Source organism: Callorhinus ursinus, unplaced genomic scaffold (assembly GCF_003265705.2).
Source record: "Callorhinus ursinus isolate GAN/ISIS: 27379988/994484 unplaced genomic scaffold, GSC_fseal_2.0 scaffold2, whole genome shotgun sequence".
Classification (NCBI taxonomy): Eukaryota; Metazoa; Chordata; class Mammalia; order Carnivora; family Otariidae; genus Callorhinus; species Callorhinus ursinus.
This window is the reverse complement of record NW_027397064.1, coordinates 13976628-13990317: the sequence shown is the minus strand read 5'-3', so window position 1 is coordinate 13990317 and position 13690 is coordinate 13976628. Positions and strand designations below refer to the sequence as shown.

At 38.6% G+C, this 13690-nt stretch overlaps 1 protein-coding gene across 2 annotated transcripts in view; it reads right to left on the bottom strand.

The window, feature by feature from the left end:
* FARSB (phenylalanyl-tRNA synthetase subunit beta) overlaps positions 1-13690 on the bottom strand; it is a 67805-nt gene that overhangs the window by 28417 nt on the left and 25698 nt on the right. For both annotated transcript variants that reach the window (XM_025890948.2, XM_073878058.1), the window contains 5 exons: positions 12802-12863; positions 12112-12319; positions 11543-11623; positions 7791-7883; positions 3441-3558 (listed from right to left, as the gene is read on the bottom strand). In XM_025890948.2, coding sequence (XP_025746733.1) covers positions 3441-3558; positions 7791-7883; positions 11543-11623; positions 12112-12319; positions 12802-12863 — 562 coding nt within the window. The remainder of the gene's footprint in view (positions 1-3440; positions 3559-7790; positions 7884-11542; positions 11624-12111; positions 12320-12801; positions 12864-13690) is intronic.

The window sequence follows — 13690 nt, the reverse complement described above, 5'->3', positions numbered from 1 at the left end:
TACCATTTCACTTTTAATGGTCTAGATTTTTCTTTTTCAAAAACAGTTTGAATATTTAGGAGGAAATGGCTAATATAAATCCAATAGAAAAATGCTTACTGGCTTAAAAGGCAGTAAAAAAATTTGTGCTCAATTCATTGAAGAAAAGTGGGTGATGAATTACTGAAAACACAACATTCCTGAAAAACAAAATAAAACAACAACAAAAACCACATTCCTGTTTTTAAGTAAATTTCCCCATCAGTACTTTTTGGTTTTCATACCCTAAAAAAAAGAGTGCACAACAAAAGAAAAGCCAATTAAATCAAGTTAGGATAAAAATGAGTCCCAAGTGCCTCATCTTTAGTGTCAGCAAGGTGACATTAACCCTTTAATAGCCAAAAGTTTCCAAGTCATTCTCACAGAAAATTACCATAGACCAGGATGCTACACATCTGGCCTTAGGAACTACTAATACTCTAACGGTAAAGAGCAGACACCAAACAGTGATTATGTGGCTCGAATTTTTCAAAATGCAATTTCATTTAATCCTTACCAAAAATCTAGTAAGTGCTATGGTCATCCCCATTACAACAGATGAGAAAACAGGCACAGAGAGATAATTGTCCAAGGTTCAGCAGCTCATAAGTGGCAGAACCATTACTCAAAACTACTCTGGCTGTACAGTCTTGAATCCACGGTGCTACACTGCCTTTCCTACAGAATCCTCTATGTATACCGAATGCCAAGTAGGGAGTCTGCTTGAACATATGGAGAATAATCCATCAGAAAAGCTACTTGTTAGCACATAAAATCCAGGCCTAACTAAAGAGAAAACCCACTCTGAAGCAAACTTAGGTTTTCAAGATGGTAAACTTATTGAGCACACTTACCTCTTCTCATTCCTCAAATCCCACTGATGGGACAGAAAATTTTGAAGAAAATAAACCATAAGTGCAAGACAACAGGCAAAAGTAGGATCAGATAAAAATGTTCCCATAGGGAAGACAGCAAAATAATCACAACTAAACACCCAAATAAGAGAGGTCTGCTACAGAGAGGGAAAACTATTCTTTCTGATGAAACGAAGTGCAGCAGAAATCCAAATCTGAGTTAAAAAGTATAGGACTGGCTTTCTGGGGTTATCACCAGGGTGACTTATTATGGCCTACAGCCTAGTACTGCACAATAGTTTGCTCTCAACAGGCGAGGCTATCTCCAAGCATGGGCCTTGGGGCAGAGTGGAGTCTATGTCTGGGCCTTTTCAAAAGACACATGAAAGAAAAAATAGTGACGATATCCCTAAAAGGACTGCAATACAGTCAAGTGCTCCGTGCTTACAGTGAAAATTTCCTGTGGCAGTTGTGGGGAACCCCACAGCTCCTCACCCCCCAGACTCTGAGCTGCTTGCTCGCAAGCATGCCCAGCCCTACAGAGCCCTGTAGGGAGTCCTTACCATTAGGGAGAAGGCCTACTGCTGAAATAGTATTATAAAACTTTTGAGGAAACTTAGACTCATTTTATACCTAAAAAAAACACCTGCAGATTCAAAGTGAGGGGATGGAGAATGATTTAACATGCTAATGGACATCACAAAAGCAAGTCGGAGTAGCCATACTTACTTACACCAAACTAGATTTTAAACCAGAGTGTAAACAAGAGATGAAGAGTGGCGCTATATCATAATATAGGTGTCTATCCAACAAGAAGATCTAAAAGTTGTAAATACTTATGCCCCAACTTAGGAACACCCAAATATATAAAACTGTTGAGGAAACTCAGTATAATTAACCTAATCCTATATTTGTAAATATGTTTGGATCACCAAGGATCAAAACCTACAATTCAAAGAGCTAAGATGAAAGGAAAGGAGTCAAAGTTAACAGCAAAAATCTGACATTAAAATCATAACAAATTCTTAGGTATCTGTACCAATGGAGGATTTGAGGCACAGGAACCCTCAGAACTACTTATAGCTGGCACTGAAAATGTTTTCTGATTCTTACCACAGACTGACCACCCAAAGAAAATTCTAAATAGACTGATATTAAAATAAACTTTTCTTCTCTAAGGATATATGCACAGAGACCAAATTCTGGCCCTAGTTCTAAGTCCAAAATTTATGCAGCCTTGGGCAAATTATTACTTTTCTTAGTTTTCCTACATATTAAGTGGGGACAATATTTTTGGTCCCATCTGCCTCAAAGTCATAGATTAACAATCACAATAGAAAAGGTATATTTTTTAAAAATTTTCAAAAGTATAAAGTACCATACAAATGCAAGCTGATGCTGTTAATTGAACACAAGGCTGCACGGTGAGGAGCAGATGGAATCCAGCTTTGGCTGCAAAGCTTGCTACGGAAGGTCCACATACAGTCAAGTGGACATGCCTCTATAATATCTATTTCCTAAGGTTGATTTACAGTCAATAGTTCTTGACTACTCTGGATCGTCAAAATAATGCCATATTATCCTCTTCAGGAGTAACTGAGGAAAAGGCCTTTGCTATTGTCAAGTGATTCAGAAGAACACACTCTGAGTTTCGCAGTCTGGAGTAAAACTCCTAAATAAACATCGTTAGGACTGGAACTATCAAATTCAGGGAACCAGGGAAATACCACCAGTAATTCAGTCATTTGATGGCCCTGCTACCAAGAAGTGACCTCATATGCAGCTCCAAACAGACTTGTTGTCTAAGTCTGAAGACAGACATTTTAATAAGACAGACATCCTTGGCAATCAGGTTTAAGTACTACCTAAATGTGTGGTTTATTAAATAACCTCTGAGTTCCAAATGGTGGACCGGGCAACTTGCTATACTAGTAAGTCCAGCCTATTCTCGAGGCAAAAACTAGTCAAACACATTTATAATGACTAATACAAGAGTGATGAATAGCTAATGCTAAACTAGAATGACAAGACATCAAAGCACCTTAAAATGATATGCACATATATCACAAGATAAAAAAAAAATGTTCCACAGTACTTTTCAAGCTGAGGTTTTAACAGGGATCTTCATAAATGTTAAGTTCTTTAAGATTTGCTTTCTACTAAAAGAAATAAGAGAGAGCAACCAAATATCTGAATATATTGCTTGGATGGATTCATATCAATCAATCATGAAAACTAAATTTATAAAACAATTAGGAAAATGTAAACACTAGCTGGATGTTTGATGATAAAATAGTGTTGGGTTATTTTTAAAAAAAACAAAAGTGGTATCTTTTATCTTTTAGATACATATATATCTTTTAGAAATACATACTAAAGTGTTTGCTGGTGAAATGGTAGGATGTCTCGGAATTACATCAAACTAACATGGGGGAGTTCCATGTGCTGAAAACTGCTGAAGGTAGGTGCTGGATTCACGGGGTGGTCATACTGTCCACTTTTATATAGAGCTGAGATTCTCATAATAAAATACTATAAGTGTACAAATCAAAGATGACTCATTCTTACCTCTGCTAGAATCTTTTACTACGATGTCAGAGATTTCAAACAGTTTCAGAGGAAGGGGCATCTTCCGATTCGCAGCTATGGTCTTTAGGAGGCCAGGAAGAAGGGTAGTGCGTGCCACCTACAGGAGAAGACGTGAAATTGCACTGACCAAATAACCCAAACAGACTTGGTTGTAAGACAAGGCCAAAAGAACTCAACAGCTTCACAGTAGTAATACTCTTCTGGAAAATGTAATGTGTAAATGTCCAAATCATCTTTAATCATCAATTCCAAAACAAAAAACTGAAAATATTCTGGCTCCCAAACTTAGAAAGTGAAAAATCATAAAATCTGATAAAAAATTGAGAAACAAATATAAATACAATGCCTGTATCTAGGATTAGTTATTTTATTATTTTTAAAATTAAAATTAGCTTCTAAGATTGCAAATATGTAAATTTTAATATCCTGTTTTATTTTATAAAGTAAATGAAGGAGATTACAAGAAATGCAAGTATTTAAACAGATTAAATATGAACTAATCAAATTCTTAAAAACCAAGACTAGGGAAAATGTAAATGCAATTAAAATATCACAACAATGAGAAAACAGAACACAAATATGTATGCACTAAAAAAATTATGAGGCTGCTATGGGCAAGCTGTGACTATAGTTTTCAGCTTAGCGGCCAAATACAAATACACATCCTAGTTCTAAAAACAAACAACAGGGGTGCCTGGGTGGCTCAGTCATTAAGCGTCTGCTTTCGGCTCGGGGCATGATCCCAAGGTCCTGGGATCGAGCCCCGCATTGGGCTCCCTGCTCAACGGAGAGCCTGCTTCTCTCCCACTCCCCCTGTTTGTGTTCCCTCTCTCGCTGTGTGTCTGTCAAATAAATAAATAAAATCTTTAAAAAAAAAAAGAAAATAAATAAATAATAAAAATAAAAACAACAAAAAACAACTTCCCTACATCTATCTCAAATCTCTCATTCCAAGCTATATGAGCTAGGTTAGGTTTCAACACAGGATGTTTCCAGAAGAGTTTTATGAGCAGTGGTAGGGCATCATCATTAAGATCCTGAGCTCGCAGCAGATACCAGTAGCACCACCTTTGACCCAGACTACTTAAGCTGGTTTCTCTGCTTCCACTCCTGCCGCCTTATGGCCTGTTCTCCACAGAGTGATGATTTAAGGCCTACATCAGATCATGAAACTCCCCTGCTCAAAAATCTAACAGGTTTCCACCAAATTTTGAATAAACTCCATGCCTTGCATGGGGTCCTGTCTGAATCTGGCCCTGGCCTCCTCTCTACCCTCCATGCCTGCTGCTCCCTGGGCTTACTGGGTTTCAGGACACCCCCCAGCAGCATTCCGGCTCAGGCCTCCGAGCCACCTCCTTTCCTCTACTGCATACATTCTTCCTCTGGATTCACATGTGGCTGTCTTACTTTCTTCAGCTCTCTGCTCTGGCCCACAGAGGCCTGCCCTGACCATCCTGGCTAAAATGGCAGCCCCTCCAAGATCCTACAGGTATTAACAGGAATGTGTGTTGAGGGGAAGAGAAAACCTTTCCAGTCACGTTCACTCTGCCACCTGCTGCTAGTAGCCTTCAACTCCGTGCTTTTGCAAATATCGCTCGCTTTCACAACTGGAGAGAAAGTGCCCAAACCATTCATAGAAATAAAAGTACAATGTCAAAAGAAAGCTTAACTTACCAGAATATAAACAAGCTACCTTTGTAAATAGCTTTTCCCAGCGGGTTTTTTTTTTTTCCATTTTATAGATCAGCCTTATTTGCTTAAAAACTCACAGCAATACAAAAAATTAAACCTGACTCCAAATGAAGCTTCTAGATCTACCTACCAATTTACCAGAAATATAGGGGACCACTGGAATGTATTTAACAAAATCCTATGAGAACTCTATAGGACAAAGGACCCAGTTTCTTCAATAAAAAAGGTGAAGGAAGAAAGACAGAGATGGACAGAGGGACAATCTGTAGATTAAAAGAGACTTAAGAAGCACATCGACTTTGACATGAAGTTCATACAAACTATTAAAAAAATTAAGACAAATGAGAAAATTTCAACAATGACTGGACATTTAAAAATATTAAGGAATACTATTGCTAATTTGGGGAAATGTGGTAATATTCTGTTATTTTGTTTATAATTATAAAATTTACACGTTTTAACTAACATTTTTCTTCTTTTATCCATTCTCTAACACATCTACAGTTAGAAAATACCCCAAAAATAAGAATTATCCAAGAAAAAGAATGGACTTAAACAATAAACTGAGTTACAAGCCCATAAAAAACTTTACATTTAACCATAAATAAACAGAAACCTGTTAGCCACGTTAGTGTTGGTAGGACATTTCTACTGGTAAAGCAGGAGTAAAATATAGAATCTGTCCCGTCTAAAAGATGGACTCATCTAATGTATTTCATGCAGAAATATTGATTCTGAAAGTATGCTAAACCACAGCTATATATAGTGATATTTAATGTGTTTCTGATTTTCCTTCCACTTAGATAAAATAGAGAAAACAGGATGCAAAACCTACCGAAGATTACCACATCTTAAGAAATCTATCAAGCTTGATAAATGAAACTGGGAGAAAAAGGAAAATTTAGAATAAACTCAAATAAAAGTCCAGTAAGATTTACTGAAAAATCCCTCTACCCAAATGAATTTGTGTCTCTCATTGAAAAGAACACCATGGGCATCTTTTAAGAACAGTAGAAAAGCTAGTGGAACTTATCACAATCCTTCCAAATTGGCATAAGAATTCTTCAAAGTTCTGGGCACCTGGGTGGCTCAGATGGTTAAGTGTCTGCCTTCGGCTCAGGTCATGATCCCAGGGTCCTGGGATCGAGTCCCGCATCGGGCTCCCTGCTCCTTGGGAGCCTGCTTCTCCCTCTGCCCCTCTCTCTCTCTCTGTCTCTCATGAATAAATTAATAAAAAAAAGTTTAAAAAAAAATTCTTCAAAGTTCTGACACTGAATACAGAGAAACAATTTATGTACTTGATGAATATTATTACCAGTTAGTTCTTTAAATAGCAGTCTAGCCCTAATCTACCACATGACTGGTACAGATTAAATCTAACTTTAAAAAAAAATCCAAATTTTAACATTTTTAGAACTCCAAAAATTTTTAGAATTTAAGACTCCCTCCCATACTTTTAACAGATAATGAAAATCAAGATTCACAGAAACAATCTCGTCACAGAGTTCACATATTATAATAGCATTAATTTTCTTGAAAGCATTTCCTCCCAATCCTAGGATTCCAGGGTTGATTCTAAGCCAGGGTTGAAGAAAATCATAAAGAATTGCATGTGCAAGAAAAACAGAATGAGAACTGACCAGTAAGAAAGACAGGAGATGGTCTGAAGTCATTAATAAACGAAGATAACATTTACTAAGATAGTATTCTCACTGAAATATTCCTGAACTTTATGTGAAACTACCACTGAACTAGAGGATTACCATGAAAAAAATGAAGGCAGCATAGTCAAGAACTGATGTAACAACTACTTTCAGAGTGAATGACTTAATGGAGGTACTGGGAACAGCTGCTGACTCATTTATTATAAAATGGGTAGAAAAGATGAAATCTGAAAATAGTATTAAAGTCAACTGATTTGAAGTGAATGAAACGGAAAGTTCAGACAAGACTGGGAAAGCAAAGCAAGCAAAACACAACTGTAGGCCAATCAAGAAAAGACTAAAAAGTGTTAAGAATTCGTCAGGAAGGGGCGCCTGGGTGGCGCAGTCAGTTAAACATCCGACGCTTGGTTTCAGCTCAAGTCATGATCCCGGTCCTAGGATTGAGCCCTAGTCAGGCTCCCTGCTCAGCAGGGACTCTGCTTGTCCCTCTCCCTGTACCCCTGCCCCAATTCTTGCTCTTTCTCGCTTGTGCACGCATGCTCTCTAATAAAATTTCTGCCCCTCCCCCAGCACGCTCTAATGAATCTTATATCCAATAAAAAAAATTCATCAACAAAGTTATGTAAGAACCAACTATAATCTTTTTTTTAAGTTTTTTTTTTTTTGTTTTTTTGGTGTTTTTTTAAAGTTTTTTGAGAGAGTACAAGCAGGGAGAGCAGCAGGCAGAGGGAGAAGCAGGCTCCCTGCTGATCAGGGAACCTGATGCTGGATTCGGATCCCAGGACCCCTGGATCATGATCTGAGCCGAAGGCAAACGCTTAACCGACTGAGCCACCCCGGCATCCCAGAACCAACTATAATCTTATCCAAGAAGAGATTTTTTAAAAAGCACTAAGATTTTGTCATCTTCAGTTATAACTTATGTACTGCCTCTCAGTATTTATCTAAATCCTTACCTACTTAAAATTCTCACCTGAAATTCAGCTGTTTTAGGATTACTTATATGGACTGCCTCTGTTGCAGAGATGTCCAAACCAAGTTTATCAGCAATATCTTCTTGGGAGCACTAAGAAGTACATGCAAAATAAAGAAAGAAAAACAATGACTAAACTTAATATACAAAGTATTTAATGTTGTAAGTCAACTTATGGTCTCATAGCAATGTAGATTCTCTATATAAAGAAGTTAAAAATAATAAGTATATCAACTAACTCAGGGCCACAGCAGATACAATTTAACATTAACAATTCTCTTACAAGGAATTCTACCTATGATACAGAGGCAAAGTAAGTTTTTCACATGCTCATGGTGGTCTAACTATATTTGGGCCCTTCCTAAGCTAGCCTCCCATTACCTTACCAGTCTACTATCTTACAATTAGTTCATTCCCTGAACCTTACACTCTTCCTTACTTTTACGAAATGCCTTCTCGGCCCTACCTGCTCCCATCCCCCAAGGCTCTACTTAAATGCCAGTTCTACCGCTTCCATAAAAATATTCCTAGTGACTCCTGTCAAATTTGCTCTCCCCCCTTAAGTGTTCCTATGGCTTTGATTACCATTATAATCCCTGCTAAATCCATACTGACTTGTGGTAGAATGGTAAGACTAAGAGCAGAATTCAAGTGGCCTGAATTCTGCCCAATGTTCTTTCTACTTGATCATTTAACTTCTGTGCATAGGTGCTTGATAAAGCTCTGAGCAATAAACTTCTAAGCACTCACCCTCCAAAGAGAGGAAGATACCTGTCATACTCAAAAACCAGGATGACCGACAGAAGTTATAAAACTATTAGATGCACCACATCTAATAAATGAGTTAACAAGATAATGCAAATAAAGTACCTGCCACAAACTAAGTGCTCAAAAAAATATTAACAATGATGATTAATAAGTACTAAAATTTATCACATATATTAATGCTAACTGTTGCAAAGGAGTTTAAAACTTAACGTGAAAACTGATGGACCATCAGGTTACTGAGCGATTTTCCAACATTAGGTGACATTGCTTACTACACTATTTTACAAAGTGGCCTTCAAGGACTAGTCTGTATTTCTTAGAGGAACACACACACACACACACACACACACACACACACACACACACACGGGTTTAGGTTTTATGTCAATGCCAGCTCTAATGATTCTTGCCATGCTCTCCTGGGAAGCATACCGAAGCCACATTCAAGCAGAGCACAAAAGAGCTCCCTGATCTACAGAGGCAGAGAATGGTGGCAGGCACACTGGAAATAACCAGAGTTTCTCCTTAGCACAAGAAGTTTTTATAACAAGATATAATGTGATTAATTAGGAAATGCAATTTAAATAACGCAATCAACTCTCAAACAGAACTAGTACTGTGTGTGTGTGTGTGTGTATGTGTAGAAGAAAGGTTGTTCCACAAACACATGGCAGCGGAGGTATCTAAGTGGCCTTGTACTTCATCATGACAATGGAGGATAAGGGACAGAAATCAGGAGCAGTTTTAAATCAAGGCAACCTGAAGTGGCAGTAGCTAAAATTTTTTTAAATATCTTTTTCAATGTTAATGTGTTTAAAGTGTTAGAAAAATATAATAAGTAAATGAAGCCCATGATTTTTATGAATATTCTTGTAATATTTTAAATTAACTCACTTTTAAAACTATCTACTTTAACCTTAATACAACTAGTATGCAGACAGAGTAAAAATCATAATGATGAGATAACAATTACTTGTATTTGGAAAATCAAGGGCTAGGTTTTAGAAAAGGTTCTGTTTCTCTCATGCAAAACTAGATATAAGGCACAGAGATACTTAGGTTTGCTAATTATGTCACATAAATACCTCTGACGTTGAAATTCCTATTAGAAAACTGTCATTACATATTTGAAACTCTGGCACCTCACTCCTTTCCTCCCAGTGATACTGTGTTGAAGTGACTTGGGACAGCTGAACAGACTGTTTCTGGCACTCCTGGTGGACAGTTCCATCACAGGCCGTGGGTGCACACAGGCCTGGGCTGGAATCCCTGGCCCAAAGCCGACCGGCTGTATGGAATGGGACAAGTTACTGCCGCATAAGACTGGAACACCCACTTCAGAGCACTGCGCGGAGCGGGAATCACGGGCAGAAAGGCCTGGACACAGGATAAACTCTTCCTGCAGAGCAGCCCTGGTTGGGCAGAGTATGTGCTCCCCTGAGACACATGGAGCTACGCACTGTTACAAAATCAAAACTCACTACTTCTATAAAAGGGCAGGGAAATTCACAGGCCAAAGTCTGAACCTCAGTTAATTCTGGGGAGGAAAATAGGGTTGAAATCTGAAGGGAAACAGGGAAACGGTTTACTCTACATGGTTCTGTACAGGTTGAATCGTTTCAGATCAATCCTATGCCACTTAATTTTTAAAAATGGAATACGTTTCTCAATGCTACTTTTTGCATGGGCGCCTGGGTGGCTCAGTCGTTGAGCGTCTGCCTTCTGCTCGGGTCGTGATCCCAGGGTCCTGGGATCGAGCCTCACATCGGGCTCCCTGTTCCGTGGGGAAGCCTGCTTCTCCCTCTCCCACTCCCCCTGCTTGTGTTCCCTCTCTCGCTATGTCTCTGTCAAATAAATAAATAAAATCTTTTAAAAAAAATGTTCACAACTGTATAAGTGTATGCATATATGAATGACCTGTACTACAAACCGAGCATACACAGGCCGAGACAACAGAAAAAGCACTGCTCTAAAAGCCAAAAGGCTAGGACTCTGGTCCTGGTTCTCCTGTCTGTATACACTTCGTTAGGTACTTGTCCTGTTGACCTCAGGCCTCTTCATTCTTACAGTGCCTGGCATACAACAGATGTTCTGTAAATGCGGAATAAAGGACTCCTGAATCAAAAACAGTGACAATGCTGAACTAGAAAATCTGTAAGGTCCCTTCCCAGGTTAGCAACCTATGAATGACAAATGCTCAATAAAGGGAGAGGGGCTGCATCTCCTTTCCGATCACCCTCTCCCCACAAACTGGTAGTAATGTAACCCCCACTACTGTGCTCTCTGTAAATATAAGATGGAGAAGTCTGTCTGGAGTTGAGTTGGAGGGAAAAAATGAAGTCGTTTGTTTTTGTTTGGTTTTGGTTTTTGCCCTCCATCATTAAGCTGATATCTACTTGAAGACTCCAGAACTACGCACTGTAGGCATCACACAAATGCTCAGCAAGAGAAGAGGAAATTATAAACAGCATAGATGTTTTATTCTTTTCAATCTGGTGGGGGAAGGGCATTGCCTTCTATTTTGTAATAAAATTCATTTCCTGATTCAGGCCTTTTATGTCAGCTTTCCAACTCAAAGCAAATGTTGTGAACGTGTTCAAAGACAAAGAAGTTTAATGTGGAACAGTCCACAAATCCTTAACTAGGGCGGCATCTAGTGGGCACAGACCCAAATTAAGACTAAAAATTCTAACTTAATCAATTTGGTTATGAAATTCGTTGTGAATTCAACCCTCAATACTTCCATAAAAGTACAAAATACATTGTTATCTGTCATTTAAGACTTTTGTCCTTCATGATTTTGTGACAAAAAAGAAACATTGTTTTACTAGAAATTATACAATCTCAAGTAAAAAAAAGTTATTCTTCTAGAACCTGGAAATTCTAGCAGCCTAGATTTTATAAATTTATGTAAGGAATCAGAGTACAAAACTTCAGAGATTCAGTGTCAACAATCAGCTGCACAGAAAGCACAGGAGACATACCAGAACAAAGGTAAGCACTTCAGTGAATCCAGCGGCTGCCATGTCATGTCTTAGGAGTTCTGTGAGCTTATTAAGAGGAAACTGAAAAAAAGATATTTAACTTTATTCCACCTCAGTAAAATTTCCTACAACAAAAGTTTTATACAGGTCATGAAAAGGCAAACCCCCTTCCATCCTAATACTGCCAGTACCACCACTTCACTCCCTGCCCTCTCCCCACTGCCTCACTACCCCAATACTCCTACACAGATGAACAAACCCACTTCACCTCTCCCACACTGAACTTCTTCTGCCTTCAGGCCAGGTTGAAAAAAATGAATCTCCCAGTTCAAGATTCAAAAGGACTCCAAACTCAAAACCTGTATTTCTTCAAGTACTAGTCATCACAGGTTTTGAACTTACTCTAATCCACTGGGCATCTGTTTTGTATCCTCTCCATAGCGAACGCCTCTCATAGCACAGCATGTCCAAATACTACTTAATTCCTATGTGCTGTTTTTCTCGAATGCCTTCCTGGCATTCAATAATCAGTTTCTAACAACAAGGAGTATTTAAGGGTGCAATCTTACTTGATTAGCTATGGTGTAGGTTTTCGGGAGAGTCATCTGAATGTTGTTATAGCCATAGGCAATAGCTGCATCTTCTACAATATCACATGCATGGATAATGTCAGCTCTGGTCGGTGGGATTTCGATCTCAATCTGATTCCCATCACCTATTACTTCTGACTTTAAACACATCCTGGTTAGAAGCTTGGCAATATTTTCTGGAGTTTCTCTGAAACAGGAGTGTACAATCCATAAACTTCACTGGAGTACTTAAAACGTGCTTATATTTTAAGATATTCTACTATCTGAAATATCACCTTCCTTTCTGAGTTCCATGAGACACCAGACATCCTAACAGATGATTTATGATCACTTACTTACTCTGAAAAGATACCAAAACCTTCTCTAAGCATAAGCATTCCTTCAGGAAAAATTAAAGTCTTGTGGGTACTTCATTCTTTTTTTTTTTTTTAAAGATTTTATTTATTTGACAGAGAGAGATACAGTGAGAGAGAATACAAGCAGGGGGAGTGGGAGAGGGAGAAGCAGGCTTCCCACCGAGCAGGGAGCCCGATGTGGGGCTCAATCCCAGGACCCTGGGATCATGCCCTGAGCCGAAGGCAGACGCCTAATGACTGAGCCACCCAGGCGCCCCTGGGCACTTCATTCTTGAATTCTCTCCAACAGCAAAAAAATGTTTTCAAAGCATACCTGATTCCAACTTTTTTGTTAATTAGATCAGCTCTCACTATCTCCTTTCGGTAAGCCAGTTCCTTTAAAGAGAAAAAGTTTGAGAAGCTGGAGTGAGTGCCTGTCAGCTACAGCGTTAGACTCTAACTTTACCTTGTCTTGTTGGGTAGTTGTACTGCCCTCCCAAAAAAACTGTGGTTAGAGCGAGATCCTCAAAATAAACGTACTGTTTCAAAACATTATGGAGGAATAAATCTGCTACACAGGTTCATTCTACTTGCTAGACAACTGGAACTGCTCAGAAATAGAAAATGCCAAACACTTTTCTCTCGGATGACCAATCACCATTCTCTGCAGTAAAAAATCCTGGTGCATTACATCATTTCTAAGACGCTTATAAATCCTAAGGATTTTCAGTCTCCTCGCAAGCCAGCAGGTATTTATGACCAAGAAAGAATAATTCAAATATCACCATGTACTATCAAATATCACCATTATACTAAGCGCAGGTGCTTCGAAGAAATTCCTTTCTTATCATTTATCCAGGTGGGGGAATGCAACCAGGCCCCCAGGCAGTCCTAGCTATCATCATTCTGCTCCAAGAAGACAGTAGGACTGGGAGCATCTCATAAATTGGTACTCCCCTTCAAAGAGTATATAACTTTTCCATGTTAGGTAGGAACAAACATGTATAAAACCCAGGCTTTTGCTAAAAAGCCTTTGCAGACATAATCTATGAATATTTATCATTAAATGACTCTCAAAAGTATAACTACCACTAGCAAAAAGGCTATAAACCTAAAAATCTGGCTGGACTCAAGTAAGTACAATGGACCAGAGCCTTGCCATTCAAAATGCAATTCTCAGGCAGAATTATCATCATCATCCAAGTGCCTCTTAGAAATGCAGG